The 19,612-nt window shown below is 45.9% G+C and overlaps 2 protein-coding genes across 12 annotated transcripts in view; both read right to left on the bottom strand.

Moving 5' to 3' along the window:
* The window catches only part of SUGT1 (SGT1 assembly cochaperone of MIS12 kinetochore complex), a 51,190-nt gene extending 40,897 nt beyond the window's left edge, over positions 1-10,293 (bottom strand). For 4 of the 6 annotated variants that reach the window (XM_090025014.1, XM_090024995.1, XM_090025005.1 and 1 more), the window contains exons 1-5: positions 10,131-10,293; positions 10,007-10,052; positions 6,421-6,511; positions 1,001-1,070; positions 553-623 (exon numbers count right to left, since the gene is read on the bottom strand). In XM_090025014.1, coding sequence (XP_089881140.1) covers positions 553-623; positions 1,001-1,070; positions 6,421-6,511; positions 10,007-10,052; positions 10,131-10,156 — 304 coding nt within the window. In that variant the 5' untranslated portion in view covers positions 10,157-10,293. The remainder of the gene's footprint in view (positions 1-552; positions 624-1,000; positions 1,071-6,420; positions 6,512-10,006; positions 10,053-10,130) is intronic. The other 2 variants (XM_090025031.1, XM_090025023.1) reach the window with 1 other exon arrangement.
* A 3,032-nt stretch (positions 10,294-13,325) lies between these two features.
* ELF1 (E74 like ETS transcription factor 1) overlaps positions 13,326-19,612 on the bottom strand; it is a 120,389-nt gene continuing 114,102 nt past the window's right edge. For 5 of the 6 annotated variants that reach the window (XM_090024769.1, XM_090024778.1, XM_090024804.1 and 2 more), the window contains exon 8: positions 13,328-15,015. In XM_090024769.1, coding sequence (XP_089880895.1) covers positions 14,397-15,015 — 619 coding nt within the window. In that variant the 3' untranslated portion in view covers positions 13,328-14,396. Of the gene's footprint in view, positions 15,016-19,612 lie in introns of all 6 variants that reach the window. The other variant, XM_090024812.1, reaches the window with a different exon arrangement.

Below are 19,612 nucleotides of genomic sequence, written 5' to 3' on the forward strand. Positions count from 1 at the left end.
ACAAGAGACAGCCATTAGTTCAACCCAAAAAACCCTGAAGTCTGAAAAGGATGTGACATTAAATATATTTTTGTAATTTTTAGTGTGATCTAATTTAATATTTGTCAGTCAAAACATATATGCATAGTTATATAATTTATAAGAAACTGAGTCCAAAGAAAGATCTGTTTTGCTTGGTTCACCATTTCAGAAGAGGAACTTGTTCTATCTGTAGGCTTTTTATGGTGTTTATCACCATAGTACTTGGTTACTACTCTAAACACCAAAGTATTACTTCAACAAATCTGAGGCAGGGAAATAATCCCATTTCATAGGAAGAAAATATAGACATTTTTCAAAAATGGCTTTTGATTTTTGGTGCTCATCTTTAGAAAGGGCCCAATTTTTAGACAGTTGGCATTCAGTACTTCCAGAAAATGAGCCTATTCAATATCTCAAGATGAGCACCTAAAAAATCCCTCATTTTTCTATAAAAGCTTTAAAACAGTTTTTAGTTTGTAAAAAGTGTAAAAAAAACTGCACTTGTGTAAAAAGTGTAGTCCTGCTACTTACTGTCCAATATCTGTCCCTCTTTGAAGGAGTCCAGCGCAGAAGTATAGTTTTTGACATGGTATTCACCTATCCTGGCACGCACACACACACACACACAAACAGATAATAAAAGAAGATAGTATTTAATACTCAATTACATTTATATTTCTGGGGATCAAGGTATATTTTACTTTATGATATTTTGGTGGAAGGTAAGTGCACTGGTTGTTAAATTTGCCTTTGCTGGGCACCGACTACAAGCTTTCCTTCCCACTACTCATCTAACTCTATCCTGAGACTAAGAGTCACCATCCACTGCTATTTACTCAATGTCTGGTAAAAAAAGGCACCCAAAACCTATCATATAATGCAAGTAAATACTAATATTAGGCTTACAGTATTAAGACCGTGCAGTTCTGAAATGGTAGTTGGAAACTCACTGCATTTGGCATCTAAAATGGATACATACCCTTTCCTGAGAAAGGCTGTAGCATTACTAGGGTTGAGTTCCAGAGACTTCTTTGCATCTGCAACAGCATCTGAACAAAGTCAATTACGCAAGTGTAAGAATCTCACTATTCAAGCCATGAATCTTAAGTAAAAGAACTATAAAGCAAGCCAACAACTCAGTCCTAACTTAACTTTCAGCAATAACTACACACCTGCAAAGGTATTGGTATCCCATCCTAGAAACTATGAACATACCTTAACATTTGCCATGATCTCATAGTATGCACCAAAGTCACACAACTGAAGTGACATAGAAAAAATACGTATCAATATTCTTCAACAAAACTGGTTAACTTGTTTTTTCTATACACAGCTATACTGCTACGCAAGATGAGATATAACCTTGCTTCAGTCAAATGCCTTACCTGTGCTTAAGGCATAATACATTAATCTGAATATGTTTAAAGATGCATGCAACCAGTTTTTGTTTCTAAAACAAAATATAATTTTACCTGTTTGTTACATAGCAGTTTGATTAGATAAAGAATACAATTCTAAGTTCATGTTCCTATGAAAAAGTTTGTTATTTTATAATTCTTTGCCATACATTAAAATCTCTATCAAGGTGACATACCATGGTGTCGTGACAAATCTTAAAAAAGGAAAAAAAAAAAAATAAGGGTAAGCCTGCAACCTAAATCTGTTCAGCAAATCAGCAAGTGACACAGTGAAGAAACAAGATATTCTTTCATTAATGTACTCAACGTTTTCGGACTGTGAATGCCCGAGGCTCACTAAAAGACCAGAGAACTGAAATTCTCAAATATCAGAGAGTTATATTAATGGTACATCTTATAAATTGATACAACCCAATTACAAACGACAAGTTTCCAAGATTACTGCTATATTTTGCTTAAGACATTTCTCTGTAAGGTGACACCAATCCACACATAGTAGGGCTCACAGAAACGTGGTGGGACCCAACACACAACTGGGTGGTGAATACCAAGGGCGATAGGCTGTACAGGAGGGACAGGGCAGGGAGGAAAGGTGGGGGTGCAGCACTCTACATAAAGGAGGAATATACATCCTCATCAAGCAGCACAAGGCCAGAGGAGGGGCACACTGAAGTGCTCTGGGTTAGTATACAAGACAGTCAAGGGGAAAGGGACTTAACAGTGGGTGTCTACTACAGACCTCCCAACCAAGGGGAAGAGCTAGACCAGGAATTCTTAACTCAGCTCACAGAGGTAGTTAGGTCAAAAGACATGGTCATCATGGGTGACCTGAACTTTCCAGACATCTGCTGGGAAGAGCAGTCAGCTAGGTCTGACTGCTCGTGTAGGTTCCTAGCTGAAATACAGGACCTCCCATTTAACCCAGGAGGTGTACAGCCCCACCAGGGGAGATGCCTTGTTGGACCTGGTGCTGGCCACGGGTGACAACCTGATGAGGGGGCTGCGGGTGCTCGACCACCTGGGTGACAGCGATCATTGCCTGCTGGAATTCACCATCTAGCACAAGGTGGCAAAGGCCTGCAGCAAGGCAGCAGCCCTAGACTTCAAGAGGGCAGACTTCAAAGAACTAAGGAGAATAGCTGGGGAGGCACTGAGGTCCCAGAAGGGAGGGGAGCCAGGTGTCCAAGAAGAGTAGTCGCTCCTTAAGGAGATGATCCTCCAAGCCCCAAAGGGAGGTAATCCCAACACAGATCAAAGGGGGCAGGAGGGCGCAAAAGCCCCCCAAGGCTCACCAAAAGCATCTGGGAACACCTACTAGCTAAAAGGGAGGTGTACACACAATGGAAGGGAGGGGCCACCACCAGGGAGGACTATACTGCAGTTGCTCAGGGATGCAGGGGACAGTCAGGAAAGCCAAAGCAGAGAATGAACTGGGACTAGCTACCTGGATCAAGGACAAAAAGAAGTCCTTTTTTAAATACATAGGGGGCAAAAAGAAGGTACTGGGTAATGTGGGGCTCCTGCAAGACACGCTAGGAAATCTGGTCATCATACCAGACAACAAACTATTTAACAATTTCTTTCCTGAGCAGGGACCGGATCAGTGCCCCAACTGGGACCCACTCAGGCCCCAGGGGAGGTGCACCCAGGACAAGGGTCAGTGAGGATCTAGTCAGGGAACTTCTGGAGGGACTGGACTTTTTTAAAATCAGCTGGTCCTGACGATCTCCACCCCAGAGTGCTGAGGGAATTAGCTGAGGTCACTGCAGGACCCCTGGCACGGCTTTACGAGCACTCGTGGTGTTCTAGTGTGGTGCCAGAGGACCGGAAGAGGGCCAATGTGGTTCCCATCTTCAAAAAGGGGAGGAAGGAAGACCCAGGAAACTATAGGCCAGTTAGTCTTACCTTGATCCTGGGCAAGCTTTTTGAGAAAATTATTCTGGCGCATATTTACAAGGGACCAGTAGGGAAGATTATGCTTTGGGGCAACCAACGCGGGTTCGTTAGAGGCAGGTCCTATCAGACAAAACTAGTGGCCTTCTATGACCAGGTCACCAAACCCTTAGATACAGGGTAGCAGTGGATGTAGTCTTTCTGGACTTTAGGAAGGCCTTCGACACCATCTCTCACCCCATTCTTATTAAAAGACTAGGGGACTGTGGTGTCAACACCTATAGTCAAATGGGTTGCTAACTGGCTGGAGGGCCACACCTGGAGAGTGGTGGTGGATGGGTGGTGGGGTCATTTCCGACCTGGAGCTATGCGGGAAGTGGGGTCCACCACGGACCAGTCCTCGGGCCCGCACTGTTCAACATCTTCATCAGTGACTTGGACGAGGGGGTAAATAGCACCCTGTTCAAACTTGCTGATTGATGACACGAAGATGAGGGGGATATGGGCATGCTAGATGGGAGGAACAGGCTGCAATCAGACCTACACAGATTACAGGGGTGGGTGGATGAGAACAGGATGGGTTTCAACACTGACAAGTGCAAGGTGATGCACCTGGGGAGGAAGAACCAGCAGCACACCTACAGGCTGGGGAACTCCCTTCTTGTCAGTACAGAGGCAGAAAAGGATCTTGGAGTCATCATTGATGCCAAGATGAACAGGGGCTGGCAGTGTGGGGATGCAGTCAGGAAGGCCAACCATACCTTGTCATGCATCCATAGATGCATCTCAAGCAGATCCAAGGAGGTGATCCTCCCCCTCTATGCGACACTGGTCAGGCCGCAGTTGTAGTACTGCATCCAGTTCTGGGCGCCACACTTCAAGAGGGATGTGGACAGCGTGGAGACGGTCCAGAGGAAGGCCACTCACATGATCGGGGGCAGCAGGGCAGGCCCTACGAGGAAAAACTAAGGGACCTGAACCTGTTCAGCCTCCACAAGAGAAGGCTGAGGGGGGATCTAGTGGCCTGTTATAAAACTAGTCAGAGGGGACCAGCAGGCATTGGGGGAGTCCCTGTTCCCTTGAGCACTGCCAGGAGTGACAAAAAATAACAGTCACAAGCTGGCAGAGGGTAGATTCAGACTAGACATCAGGAGGCGCTACTTCACGGACAGGGCGGCTAGGATCTGGAACCAACTTCCAAGAGAGGTGGTGCTGGCTCCTACCCTGGGGGTCTTCAAGAGGAGGCTAGATGAACACAGGGGGTAAAAAGAAGGTTCCAGGTAATGTGGGGCCCCTGCAGGACGCGTTGGGAAATTTGGTCGTCACACCAGATGACAAAGCTAACATGTTTAACAATTTCTTTGCCTCCGTCTTCCTAAGTAGGGACCAGAACAGTCACCTCCCTGCTGGGCCCCCCTTGGGCCCCAGAGGAGGCACACCTGGGCCAAGGGTTAGTGAGAAACTAGTTAGGAAACTTCTGGAGGGACCAGATGTATTCAAGTCAGCTGGTCCAGACGATCTCCACCCTAGAGTTCTAAAGGAATTGGCCGAGGTCATTGCAGGACCCCTGGCATGGCTTTATGAGCACACGTGGTGTTCTGGTGTGGTGCCGGAGGACTGGAAGAGGGCCAACATGGTTCCCATCTTCAAAAAGGGGAAGGAGGAGGACCTGGGAAACTATAAGCCAGTTAGTCTTACCTCGATCCTAGGCAAGCTGTTTGAGAAAATTATGCTGGGACACATCCAGGAGGGGCCAGCAGGGGACTGACTGCATGCTTAGGGGCAACCAACACAGGTTCATTAGTGGCAGGTCCTGTCAGACCAACCTGGTGGCCTTTTATGATCAGATCACCAAATCACTAGATGCAGGGGTAGCAGCGGCCATAGTCTTCCTGGACTTCCGGAAGACTTTCGACACGGTCTCTCACCCTGTTCTCATTAAGAAACTGGGGGACTGTGGTGTCAATGCCCACACAGTCAACTGAGTCGCCAACTGGCTGGAGGGCCGCACCCAGAGGGTGGTAGTGGATGGGTCCTTCTCGACCTGGAAGGACGTGGGCAGTGGGGTTCCGCAGGGCTTGATCCTCGGGCCTGCACTGTTCAACATCTTCATCAGTGACTTGGACAAGGGGGTAAAAAGTACCCTGTTCAAATTTGCTGATGACACTAAGATGTGGGGAGATGTGGACACACTAGAAGGAAGCAACAGGCTACAATCGGACCTAGACAGGTTACAGGAGTGGGCAGATGAGAATAGGATGGGATTCAATACAGACAAGTGCAAGGTGATGCACCTCGGGAGGAACAACCATACCTACAGGTTGGGGAACTCCCCTCTTGTCAGTAGAGGCAGAAAAAGATCTTGGAGTCATCATTGACTCCAAGATGAACGTGAGCCGGCAGTGTGGGGAGGCAGTCAGGAAGGCCAACCTCACCTTGTCTTGCATCCACAGATGCATCTCAAGCAGGTCCAAAGAGGTGATCCTCCCCCTCTATGTGGCAATGGTCAGGCCGCAACTGGAGTACTGCGTCCAGTTCTGGGCGCCACACTTCAAGAAGGATGTGGACAGCATGGAGAGGGTCCAGAGGAAGGCCACTCGCACGATCAGGGGACAGCAGGGGAGGCCCTTTGAGGAGACACTACGGGACCTGAACCTGTTCAGCCTCCACAAGAGAAGGCTGAGGGGGGATCTTGTGGCCTGTTATAAACTAGTCGGGGGGGATCAGCAGGCATTGGGGGAGTCCCTGTTCCCCCGAGCACCGCCAGGAGTGACCAGGAATAATGGTCACAAGCTGGCAGAGGGTAGGTTTAGGCTACATATCAGGAGGCGCTACTTCTCTGTCAGGGCAGCTAGGATCTGGAACCAACTTCCAAGAGAAGTGGTGCTGGCTCCTACCCTTTTTAAGAGGAGGCTAGATGAACACCTTGCTGGGGTCGTTTGACCCCAGTACTCTTTCCTGCCATGGCAGGGGGTCGGACTAGATGATCTACTCAGGTCTCTTCTGACCCTACCAACTATGAAACTGTAAGGAATCTGTTACAATATGGTTTAAAAACTGGTAAAGAATGTAGTTTAAGAGATGTTACCCAAGTAATTCTGAAGAAGAATGTGAGCATATGCTCGTTGACAGTAGTGTTCTGCATCATCTGGATTCTGTTCCAAAGCCGCCGTCAGTTTCTGCAAATCCAAATATAAAAATTGAATGAGACAGCTTTCATAAATCCCTTTAACAACAGAAGAGAGCATATAGCCCAATGAAATTTTTTGTTTGAAATTGGGCTATATGTCTGATAACCACAGATTATCAATTATCACAGTTTTGCTGTAAGAAAAGTTACACTACAGTCAAATATCCTTAAGGTTGTGTTGCCCAGTTAAGTCTGTGTTGCCACCAATCCACCACCAAAATCCTGGGCATGGAGCCCTGTTGGGGATGTACGTCTGCTGCAAGTGTGAGTTGCAATGATTTCCACAGCCACCACCACTCATCCCTCGGCCTCCGCTACCAAGATCCAGCCTGCAAGGAGTGTTAAGTTTGACGCCTCCTTGTTAGACTTAACAGATAAAGTCTAAATTCTAAGTATGACTCCCTACACATTTATTCAAACGACTTTAGTCAAAATCAAAAACAGCAAGTTTTAAATGAAAAATAAAAGCTAAGCTACACTTACTGCTATGGTAAGCATATGTAACAGAAACCAATGTATACCTCCACACAGCATCAGCTCTTTAATTTACCCTTCAGCCACATTAAGTTCAGACAATGGGGTTGTATCTCACAGTGCTTTCAACGTCTAACACAATTAAAAAAAAACCTGCATAGCAGAAGCACCAAAGATGCAAGTTTAACCTTGCTCCCAGCTCATACTAGAGATCACTGCAAAATAATTTAGCCATAAATGGGTACCTACTCATTCAGACAGGGCAGTCAAAGGCATCTGGACATGCTAGCCACATCCCCTTGTACAGATGTAGGCTGGCTACTGAAACAGGTAAAACTTCATTACACTAGCCAGGTATGCAAGATTCTGGAGCCAGAGGCCAGATCAACCTAGCTCTGGTCTCAGGAAGGCCACTTCCAACCCAGCACATGGCTGCCACTGCACACACCACACTGGCATAGCTGGCATCACAGGCTGTATGTTGCTGACTAGCACACTGAGCAGTCAGGCATGGGTGGATTTCTGACTTAGACCTCTGCACAATAATTCTACTTCCTGAGCTATAATGTTACTGGATTCCGACTTTCAGAACTCAACTACCCACCACGAGGCAGGCTGAAATGTTGACAGCTTGCAGGAACCTCAGGTGCCTTGAGGAACAGACAGACCAGTCTCACAGTAAAAGTTTTGAGTTGACACTCAAAGATGAACACCTTAAGGAACCATTCCTTGCATTTCAACATGGCAGAATGAGCCTAGAGAGCACCTGTGGCAATGAATTCTGGATTGTCCCAACAAAGAACTGGGATGAAGGAGGAAAGGTGAAAGTATACAAGTAGAAAAGCAGTAGGGAGGCCTGTTACACAACTGCACTCCTAAGGATTCAGCACGTTGTTTTGCAGCTCAAAACAAACGCAGTTTAAAGTCTCAGATCTGACACTGCAAGCCCACCAGGGGAACAAATATCACTTATATTCCATGACCTCCCATAGCTATTGTAACAAAGCACTGGCCAGAAGTGGGCAGGCTTATAAGCAATGTAAACAAATTTGTCACCAAAAAAAGTCTGTGAAACTCCTAGCCATGCAAATGAGGCCAGTGCAACTGCAAGAGTAGGCTGTTCTCAAAATTAAGTATAAAATGCTCTTCTGTCCCTTCCCAGGAAATTCCTCTCTCAAACAGGGATGGATCCACAGAGTGCACAGTGGTAGGTCACATGCCCTTTTTCAAAGTCCCTATAACAAGTAAAAATACCCTCTCTCAGCACCTCTTCCCTTCCCCTCTATACTCAGCAGCACTTCTTCTTCTCTTCTCTTCCCTTCCCATTTCTCACCTGCTGCTGTTCCCATCAGAGGGTGGGGGGAGCTCCAGAGCAGCTCCTGTACTGCTCATGTTAGTGCAGGGGCAGACAATTATTTTGAGCAGAGGGCCGCATGGGTAGCCCCACCCCTTGGTCACCATGTGACCAATGTCTCAGGGCCAGCACTGGCGGGGCCCAAAGTGGGGTGCAGGCTGGCAGGGGTCTGTGGAGCTGCGCTGGGCTGGGCTGCACCAGCAGGGAGGGGGCAGTTGGCCCGGCTCCAGAGCTCCTGCCACCCTGCTCTAGGCTCCGCCAGCACTGGCACCAGGACACCGGTGCAGTCCCTGTGTTCCCATTGGCTCCCTGCCCACTCACACCCAGTGCCCCCCAGCCCTGCGGTACAGGCAGGGGGCAGCACACAGCCCTGACCCCCTGCTCGCCAGCAGGGAAGAAGCTGGTGCTGAGCATGGGGAAAAAGTGGCCCCTCACCTGCCCCATGACCAGCACCCCACACTGCAGATGCTTGCAGCCCATGTGGGGCTGTCTGGAGCAGGCACAGGCAGCCCCACACAAGCTGCAAGCAGCTGCAGTGCAGGGCACTGGGCCCCAGAAGGGGCTTCCGGCTGGGGGGCGAGGACAGGCAGGCCCCGCTGTTGATGTAGCCCACAGGGGTTAGACAGTGTTTCTCAACCCAGGGGTCACGACTCAAAAGTGGGTCACAAGAATATATGAAAGGGTCATGAACAAACTTTAAAAAACAGATTTTCCTTTACAGGAAAAAGTGTGGGAAACGGCAGCTTTTCCCTTGCAGGCTGGCAGTTCCAAGGGGCTGCTTGGGGTCCCCCTGCCCCACAACCCCCTCACCCCACACACTGATGGCTAGGCCCCAGCCCCCCAATGTTTACAAATGGGTCCTGGCACAAAAAAGGCTGAGAACCACTAGACTAGACCTCCTGAGGCCCCTCATTTTTTATGATCCTGTGTCAATATCTGGTAAACAAGCAACTACATACTTAACCAGAGTAAATGCCAACAGGGAGAAGTATGGGAAGAAAGGGATATTGGACAGTAAAAGCAGCATGCTAGCAAGGGCCGGCTGATGCAGGTAATATTTTTTGGAAGACAGTAATAAAGCGATCACAGAAACAGCCTGGAAAGCAGTAGTAAAAATAAGGAGTAAGAAAATGTCCACGAAGACTTTGGGAACAAAGGGGCACTGGGCTACAGCCCTGACTGTCCCAGTGAGACTCTGGACTGATGGACCAACAGGCCAGAGACCAAGACTAGCTTGCAAGGAAAGGAGTGTGCTTCCCAACTTAAGTGTGCAGAAGCTGACAGCTCCAGCACAGAAGCCCCTGCCTCCTCAGCAGCATCCCCTCAGGAGCCCACAGGATCCCCCACCCAAGTGTGGGAGGTACCGTGGGGGGGGGGCGGGACAGGCCCCCCCTTCCTTCCACCCGTCCTCGCACCCCCTTAGCTCCCCACCAGAGAAACAAACAATTTGGGTGCGGGAGGTGAAGACACAACCAGCCCCCGCGCTCAGGCCAGAAGCCCCGGGTAGAACGTTCGGAGCCCGCCCCCCCGGAGCGTCTTGGTACGGCCACCGCACCCGCTCTATTAAGTCCTGAACGGAGAGAACCATGGGGCCGCCGGAGGGGAAAGGGGGGAGAAAGAGACACACCCTGCGGCAAGACCCAGCCCTGGCCTCACCTGCACCGCCGCCGCCGGGTCGCAGTCGATGTCTGCATCCGAGAACCTGCCGAGAGACACAGCGTTAGCGCGGGGCGGGCCGCCACCGGCGGCGGGCACAGTGGGGAAGGGGGCCGGGACTCACCGCGGAAGAGCCGCCGCCGCCGCCATCACGCCCGCCCCCAGGAAACTTCTGGAGAAACCAAGTCCCGGCCGCCGCGCCGCCGCGCGAGGGCTGACGGGACGGAGGAGGTACGCTGGACGCCCTACGCGACCTCACGTGATGGCCATAGAGTAGGAGGACTGGTCGGGATAGAAGGGCTCCTGCACTGAGCCACGGCCGGGTGGAGCACTAATAGAGTCGCGCGCAGGCACTACCCACCCCTTGGCCCGATGACCCCGTCTGTGTCTAGCGGCCGTTGGACGGCGGTTTCCATCGGTCTGCGCACGCGCAGGCGGTGCCGCAGCGTCCCCTGGCGGCCGGCGGAGGTAGACCCTCTCAGCAGGCGGGGGCTGGGGAGCCGGCTCCGCCGCGGCTGAGGGCGGTGTCGGGGCACGGGCTCGGGCGCGGGCCGGCGGGGTTGGCTGCGTTGTAGGGCTGGAGGGTGCGTGGTTACTTTAGTGTTTGTACGGACGTTTCACCCCTGTACAATGTATGGCGATTAAAAGTGCTCAAAATGTATGAGGTCCGGTGTCTACGTTGTATCCATATTGGTCTAGAGGAAAAAGCAGTCAACGGGGTAGAGGTGATATCCTTTATTAGACCAACTAGATTTTTGCACAAAAAATGTTTAATTGCAAGCTTTCATGCAGAAGCACCCTTCATCCGGCGTCAGAGAAAAGATTGTAAAAGTTCTCCATGGAGAAATGAAAGTTCATATTTCCAGGAGAGTCAAAGGTGGTAAAATCTCCAGTTTGGAATAGCTCATTTTATATGCAGAGAAAAGTTGCAATAGTCTGTTTACCTCCAAGTTGTTTGGTGGCAAGCAGGATGTAGTCATGTTTCCTTCTGGTGTTTCATACTTGACAGATGAGAAAATAGATGGAAAGCTCTTCTGGGCTGGCATTTCCTATGTGGTAAGGTGTCTCTGAGCTCTGATGAGGCTCTGCCATGCAACATAAGACTTGCTAAGAGTGGCTTGGGTTTTGCTTAACTGAGTTTGGGGTTTAAAGCCAGCATTGTCTTAGGACCAAGGATCCTGGTTTTCTCTAATAAAAAACAAAAAAAATAATATTTTATCTCCAAAAATGTATAACCCAAAGTCCACATCTTTCCATGATTAAAATGAAACCTACCACACACACATAGCATTTCACTTTATTCACTGGAAAATGTGGATTTGGGAGGACTGGGGTTCTATCTAAAAATTGGGGGGTATTTTTCTCAGAGAAATCTAGGATCTCTGCTTATGACGGCTTGCCTCAAAATAAAGAAATGCTTCCATTTTGATTGACCCAGTTCTCACTCAGTCACTCACTCACTCTTAAGTAGGGTGACCAAATGGAACAATGGACAAATACCTCACTGAGCTCTTTGAGCCAAATTACCTCCTGACCATGGCCAGGGACTGGACTTGATGATCTTACAGCTCCTTTCTGGTCCTCCTTTCTCTGATTAATGTGAAATCCAGGACACTGCCCCCTGCCTCCACTGCAGGCAAAAACAGGGGCAAGGCACCACGGGTATTACTACTCAGAAACTGAAGGAGTCAATGGTCTGTTTAGGAATCTAAAAGTTTTCTTTACTTCACAGGTCGTGGTTCCTTCCAGCTACTGCTGTGGCCCCGAGCCCCTGGCTCCATGAAGACTGGTCGCATGCACAACCCCGGCCTGCACCTACTCTGGCCAGACCAGCCAAGACCCACGTGCTCAGCACCGGCCCTGGGCTGCCCTACCCCTGCTCTAGATCACCCACCCATGAGTGGCAGTGGTGGCAGCTGGGCAGAAGCTGCTGCTGGGCACCTGGGGGAAAAGCAGCCAATTCCTCCTCATCGCTGCTATTTTTCCTCAGCTGCGTGGAGTCTGCACCCAGGCTGCCCTGTGGCTCATCTCCATTGCGGTCATCACTGCTACCAGTGCTGCCTCTGGGCCACCCAGCAGGGCAGCAGTAGCAGTGGAAAGGAGGTGCAGGACAGCTTGGGCACAGGCTCCAGGAGGTTGTAACAAAAAGGGCCTAGTAGTGGTGAATGGGGAGGTGGCTCCTTTTCCCTTGTACCCAGCAGCAGCTTCTGCCCGGCTGCCACAGCACTCATTGCGGGCAGGCCAGTCTGGAGCAGGTGCGGGGTGTGCCATGGTCTGGGCTGTGTACATGGGTCCCGGTTGATCTAGAGTTCGTCCGCTCCAGTCAAGGCAAGTCCAGAGCAGAGGCAGGTCACGGCTGTGTGCTCAGCCGCTGCTGGTCACTGGTGGCAGTGGCAGGGAAGAAGCCGCAGGGCAAGTGAGGGGCGGGGGGGAGCGTGTCAGGAAGAGGGAATGCTGACCGACCCATGACAGCTCCCCAAAACTGCTTGTGCTGCCCACGGACCCAAATAATTGCCCACCACAAGTTTTCTTCAGATTTTTAAGCGCATGTGCATAGATGTAGGAGCTCTTCAACCAAATAAAACTATCAATAAGTGTTGCCACATACTGTATCTAGCACTAAAAAACATGTGGTGGTAAACTGCCTTTAATTTTGTGAACAGAGCCAATAAAACTCCTGAATAGAAACCTTACTGTTTTTACGTAGCTTTCACACCATGAATGGGAGTGGAATTCTGTTCATTTGAAATGTTTTCCTCCAAAAGGGAATTTTCCACACTCCATATTATGAACACTTTTGGCAAAATATATTTAACTTGTCAAAATATAATTTGTTTTTCTAATAAATTAGATACATTAAAATTCATATAAAAATGCTGTTTGATTTACCCTCTGATAAAAATTAATATAGCCAATCTTTATACCTGCTCAGTACAGGGGTTTACTATGGAAACCAATAGAACTTTGAAGAACTACAGAACTAAATGAAACTAGAATTTAGCTTACAAATGTTTGTTCACTGTCCGTACTCCATGTTATCAGAGGACTGTAAGTTTTCAGAGTCATCACAGAAAGAAGCATGTTGTGATATTGATTCCAAAAAGCCCTGAACAATTTGTAGTTTGTCATTTTGTGATGTCCCATAATTATGCAGAGACTTTCTAAGGTAAGAAAATGTTGAAATCACCTGTGCTTGTTTCCAAATATATAGAGTTAATTCAGTAGGTCTGGAGTTGGCTGTTACAGTTCACTTGTAACAGTATGGCACAAAGCTGTTACTCAGACAAATAGCTTGTGGATCAGTATCAGTTTGTGTTTTTTCCCGCCTGATTTATTTTCATAATAAACCAATTAAAATACAAAAGACAAGGAACCCAGAATCCAAAGGGCTCCATCATTTAAAAATTTGTCTTTAAATACAAATTCACTCTGGAATATGAATACATATAACTTTAGACTTCTAAACATAATGATCTTATTTTCATCTATCAAAATTTTTTCTATAGAAACAAGTTAGTTGAAAAACTTCCTTGTAAAATTAAATTTACATTATTTACATATGAAAAAAGAATTCTTAAAAGTATTAATCTCAGACTACCGGCATAAATTGTATACAATTCACTTTTCATCCTTACAAAATAATCTGAAATAGAAAGCAAGATAGTTAAAATCTGTAGCCACAAAATGGTATAAAATAATTGCACCAGTAGTGATGCCACTAGTTTCTGTAATTAAATATATTTGATGTGTTTATATAGCAAAAATATAGATCTGATAATGTCCATTACTGGTGTAAATGCTTTGTTTACTCTCAACAGGAGTGTATTCTTATTTTGCACACCCATTCGTTTGTGCAAAAATGCAACAGGAGGATACCTGGTTGCTACTGTCTATTACTTAGACTGATTTAATTAACTGATATAAAATAGATATTTGGTAAACTTGATAATCAAACTTCATATACATGGAATGAAAATGATGTTCTGTGGAAAGTAGCTGTTGCTTCAAAAGTCAAGTGACATTTGCAGATTAAACAGAAAAGGCTATAATATGTTATTGCAATGTAAATTAGCAACAGACAGAAAATGCTCAGTATATAAAAAGTTCAGAACTTTGGCCAAAAACTCAAGAGAAAGTCTTCATAGCATAAAATGCATGTTCCTTCATGCTTGTATTTTGAAACATGAGTAGTAATATATCATTTTATTTTTATGATAACATTTAGCAATTAACAGAAAATCAAAACCCAGTCTAAAGCATGACTTCTAACAATTAACTGCAGAAATTAAGTAGCTCAGTAACACCTGCTTTGGAATTAAATCATATATACAAGAACTGAAAAGGTCCCATCACATTTATGAAAATCATCATCCACAGGGGTTGGTTTTTATTAATATGAATTTGGTTCCAACTGTTCACTTTCTTGTTTTACTTGTATATTAGGTGGGAATCCATTGGAATTGGATAACACCATCAAAAAAGGCTGCTGCTGGAACCTCTGCTCCGACTGCTCAGTATCCTCTATTTTGTTATCTTCTGTCTCCTCTTTTACCATTCCTTGTATAACCGTTTGTTTGGTTTCTGGTGCTTTAATTACTGAAGTGATCACAGTGCCAGAAGGATGAGCTACCATCTGTGAACTGCTGGCTGAGAAAGTTACCACAGGGGTAGGAGCACTGAAAGATGGAGATGAAGCCATATTGACTGTTCCATTGCAAATGGTTTGCACATTGCTGGTGAGAACCTGCTGAACTTGAGCAGGGGTAAAGACAATGGATGAAGGAGGAGACACTGGTTTTGGAGACTGCAACATGACATTTTCTTTAAGAACTGTCATGGACTGTGAAGTAGGAATGGCTTGTAAGATAAATTTTTGTGGAGTTGTTGCTGATGCTGGATCTGTACTGGCTATCACTGTTGTAAGAGGCACTGTTTGGAGTGTTACAGTGTGAAGTTGCTGGTTTCCAGGTGAAACAACCACTGGAACTTGGGCTGGGGTCTGTAAAGTCCTAGCAAAATTAGAAAACAGAACATGTTAGACTGTTCCCAGATTCCATACTGAATAGTCACTTGGCAGCAATCTACTGATATTATTAATCTGGGGAAAAAAGTAAGGAGGCTGCTTTCTATCAAACAAAACAACATAACTCCAAAAGGGAAGGTATCACAGTTGAATGTTAAGGCATTAGTAAACCCTTCCCAGAATTGAGATCCTGCATTTAAAGCATTCTACAATTTAGTGAGAAAGACTGGGAATCAATTAATTCAGTTTTCTGTATCAACCACAGCAATCTGGTCAGTCCTGAACACAATACTTTACTTTTCCATTGTCTGTTTCACAGATTTGTCAGCTGGAAACACAAAAACCTAAATAATTCAAGATGCAATAACAAGCAGTCCCCATATCCTATAAAACCTTGTCTATGTGCTTAATTTTGAACATTTGCAAAAGCGTTTATACAATGTGTGTGTTCCTGGGTCAGAACTTCCCATTCAATCACCTATGTACTATGTTCTCATCACCATGAGCTGAATAGAACTTGGTTCCACAGTCTTCTGTGCTTTGTTAGCTATCCAATCTGTGCTCCAAGGTGTACAAACTACCATCACTCATTAAAACATCAAGACATTGCAGTGAAATATGGTGGTTTAGAAGTGTAACTGAAGTCTGTGAATATTAATATAATTATTCAGTATAGCTATTGGCTCTGAAATCTTTTCCCTTGGTGAGGTAAATGATATAACAACAAAAATTCAGTGGTAGTGAATTTCAACCATTCTCTGGGCGTGTGTATTTGTAGCACCCTGACAGGGCAATTTTACAATCAAATTCTCATACTTTTAAATCTGGAAATTCTAGAATGGTTTACTACATGTTTTGGACTAACTTCATGGTTGGGAGAGACTTAGACAAGCTTCACATGCAATGCATATTTCTTCAGGCCTCTTGCATTATTTCCTAGACCAACCAGCATTGATACATCACTCCAAAACTGCCTAACTACATGTTTATTTTTACAGTCCCTGTCCTCCCCCAGAAAACAAGGGCAGTTTTCATTCTTTAACCAGCTAGATTTAAATGACCAGGACACAGTATCCACTCTACTGACCAGTTACCTATTCCAGCTCCCCCAGTCTTCCTGACAGTCATCTTATATCATTTTTCCCCCACATGGTCTCCAAGGTGTCTCTATCCTCTCTATTTCCCTTTCACTATCACTTTCCCTTTATTTTAGCCAAAGCATTCCAACCTTTCTTCTTAATTTACACTTCTGTATAACATATTACTTTATTTTTATATTCTTCTACATAAAATGGCCCAAAATGGATTAGCTTCTCCTCCCCATTTAAGCTATTTCTACCCTTTCTATCAGGTCACTTTGTACTGAAGGAACACATCTGGACTGTAGTGCTGATTAGTTCATTTGGCTGCTAATCACTACATTGTACACCTTTTTTATCTTCTAAATCTGTCTTCCCCAGACTGTGAGGTGTACTCCCAGGTGGAAGCAGGGCATGTGCAAATCATGGCAGAAAACAGTGGTGCTACCGTAGTAAAGTTGAGCATTCTTGCTCTTCCCAACTTCCACTGTCAGTGGGAGGGGAAAAATCAGCAACAATGCTGAAGTAGAGGGGCATGAGAGTGCCTGACTTTACTATGCTGGGGCATAAACCCACAAGGTTTGGGAAACATGGCTCTTGAATTATCTGTATCAGGGGATAGCAATGTTTTCCAGCAGCGGACCAGAATGACCCAGCTCAAGTCAAAGCTCAGCTGCTGCCACCACTTCTCCACACGACTTCCTGACCATGGTACAGCATGGACAAAGATCCATGTTGCCAAACACTACTGAAAACCTCGCTCTGCAGGCTGGATCTAATAGCTCTGTGAGCCTGGTATGGCCTGCAGGGCGAAGTTTGCTGTCCCCTGATTTATACCTATTTTGGAAGACTTCACTAAATGCTTATCTTGCTGTACTCTCCTCAAGGCAACTCTCCTATTTAATCAGTACTCCTTGTATTGACAAAGCCCACTTGCCTTGAACAAGTATAATCATAGAATTGGAAGAGACCTCAAGAATCAACTAGTCCAACCCCCAAAAGTACCAGCCAGGCAGCAGGTGGACACCAGCCTAGACCCCAGCCTTGGAAACCCAGCACTCTAGCTAGTGAGCTATCACCTAATACTTTTAAGTTCTGCAGAATCTAACGTTTCATTTAAAAACAAGTCCTAATTGTCACAATTGCAAAGAAAAGCTTCCAATTATGAGACAATTTTAAATGATACTGTGGCTGCAGGGCAGTGTGACAGCAGCTACTGCTGTTTCCTGTTCAACCGGCATGGGGAGTTCTGCTTACACTTCCTCAATTCAGCAACAGAGCCAATGAAACAGCACCCGCAACGACTCTTGCTGAACCCTCTCACGTCAGTTGCCTGGGATCAGGCCTAGTGGTCGAGCTCAGAAGATTCCCTGGTCAAGGCTTGTTTCCTCAAGAAAACTGAGGTTAGGACCAGAGTTTTCCTCAGCTACCCTGATCATAGCTGCATACTTCTGCAGGCAGAACCCATCCTACTGAGCCTGCCACATAGGCTTAACATGAAGAACAGGGGAGGTTCTCCTTCAAGAAGAGGAACTCAACAGCAGCAGTGGTTTCCTCCCTACGGGCCTGTCAACACTAGTTTTCACTAGTTATATTTTCACATAAATATCCTGAGAGAAACAATTAGAAATGTCTGTCATAGCCATGACAAACCAACAAACTACCCAGAGTTATTTGCCAATTAAGAAAAGAATCTCTAGTGCACCTCTGCAGAGACCAGGGAAGAAACACTGCAAGCGGAACAGCAGTGAAAGAGAAAAGATGACTGGCACCTGCCATTAGGATAAGATTTAAAATATCTGACTGAGCAGGGGGTAACAAGGCAGCTTGTCTTCTACCCAGGAGGCAGCCTGAAAGGGTACAGAAAGCTACAGCAGCTATGAAAAGCTGCAGCTGAAAATTAATTGCATGACTCAAAAACAGCCACACTGTGCTGATGTGCCACACCAGTGCTTGTCCAAAGCTACTATCTTGTTCTTCAGCATCTCAGCTTTCATTTAAAATGAAACAACAAGACTTCAGGTTTAATGGCTGCAAAGGACAATCTGAAAAATGTTTATCTAGTATAACCAAACCAGAGACAAGGCTGCAGATGGCCTAAAAGAATAGATCTAAGATGCATCGGCTGATCCATTTGGCTCAGTGCCCAGCAATAATCATTTAAAATGTGAATGTTAACTATTTACTGGACCAACTACATGGTTGGGATAAAGTTAAATAAAATTTTAAATGCAAGGCACTCTGTTACCTAATGAAGAATATCTGGCATTCTAAAGCTCGTCTAGCTTTATCCCAACCAGGGAGTTGGTCCAGCAAAAGATATCACCCACAAAAATAGATATCACCCTTGCCTCTTGCATAATTGCTGGTCTATCATAGCTACAATAGCATTCCAACATTATCAGTGTTAACTATGTCATTCCCCAAGAAAGAAGGAACGTCATAGATCTGTGCAATATACTGTAACGTTGTATCCTACCGCCAGGGATAGATAACTATGAAATATCATCTCTTATTTTCCATCCCTGCAAGCAAGAAGCCAAAAGGCACCCATGACTATATTCTGAAAATCTACACTATCTACTGTGGGCCACATCTCATTGCAGGGACTCACACAGGAAGAGCTGGAAAAATGCCACCACCTTTTATTCTCCATTTCACCTCTGGTTAATTAATTTGTAGGGGCAAAAAGAATTCACAAATGGGGATGGGAAGAAAAGTCTGAGGGATGAAGATGAATGGTGAGTTAATTACAAGGTAACAAATTTAGGATGATGAGTAGTGACAGTGGGAAGAGAGAATGAAAGGAAGTGAATAAATGTGTATGATTAAGTAAGCAGAGGAGGAGGAAGTTTAACACATCTGGAAGGTCCTTGAGCACTAAAATAATAAGGGTAGTATAAGAACAGGAAGGGAAAGTTATTAAGTAAGAGGCTGGGAGAGAAGGAGGCCTGTGAAACAGGTAGGATGCACACTGGTGTATGGCACTGTATGGATCAATATTCACAGTAAAGGAAATGTTGTTTCTGAGGTAATTACAATATTCCAAGATAAACTTACCAGGTTGATGTAGACACTGAAGTCCATCCTGGGCTAAAAATTTACTTGCTTGACCTTATAAAAAATTACACTGAAAAATACGCTGATATTTTATTCATTCATAAAAATTCCTGCTCGAGAAGCTAGAATTTTTCTAGGTTCTAAAAATGTGTAGATTCCTCTGTTGGAAAATTTTACCATCAATAATGCATTTCTTAATGTAAGTAGAAAGTCTCTACATAGTATATTATAAGCAAAGATCTTGGTTTTCCCTCATAAAACATTCTCTGATAACCCCCCCCCCCCCCAAATCCTTTATTAAAATTAAAGGCCCCTCACTCCCCCCACCCCTTGCTCCCCCGCCTCCACTGCTCCCTTGCCCCTCCCTGGCGGGCAGGGTGATACCGTCTCTCCGCTGCTGTGTGCACTCCTGGTGGTGGGGCGATCCATGCACGGGGTGAAAGC

This window comes from Crocodylus siamensis, chromosome 1 (genome assembly GCF_052110815.1).
Source record: "Crocodylus siamensis isolate JL-2025a chromosome 1, ASM5211081v1, whole genome shotgun sequence".
Classification (NCBI taxonomy): Eukaryota; Metazoa; Chordata; order Crocodylia; family Crocodylidae; genus Crocodylus; species Crocodylus siamensis.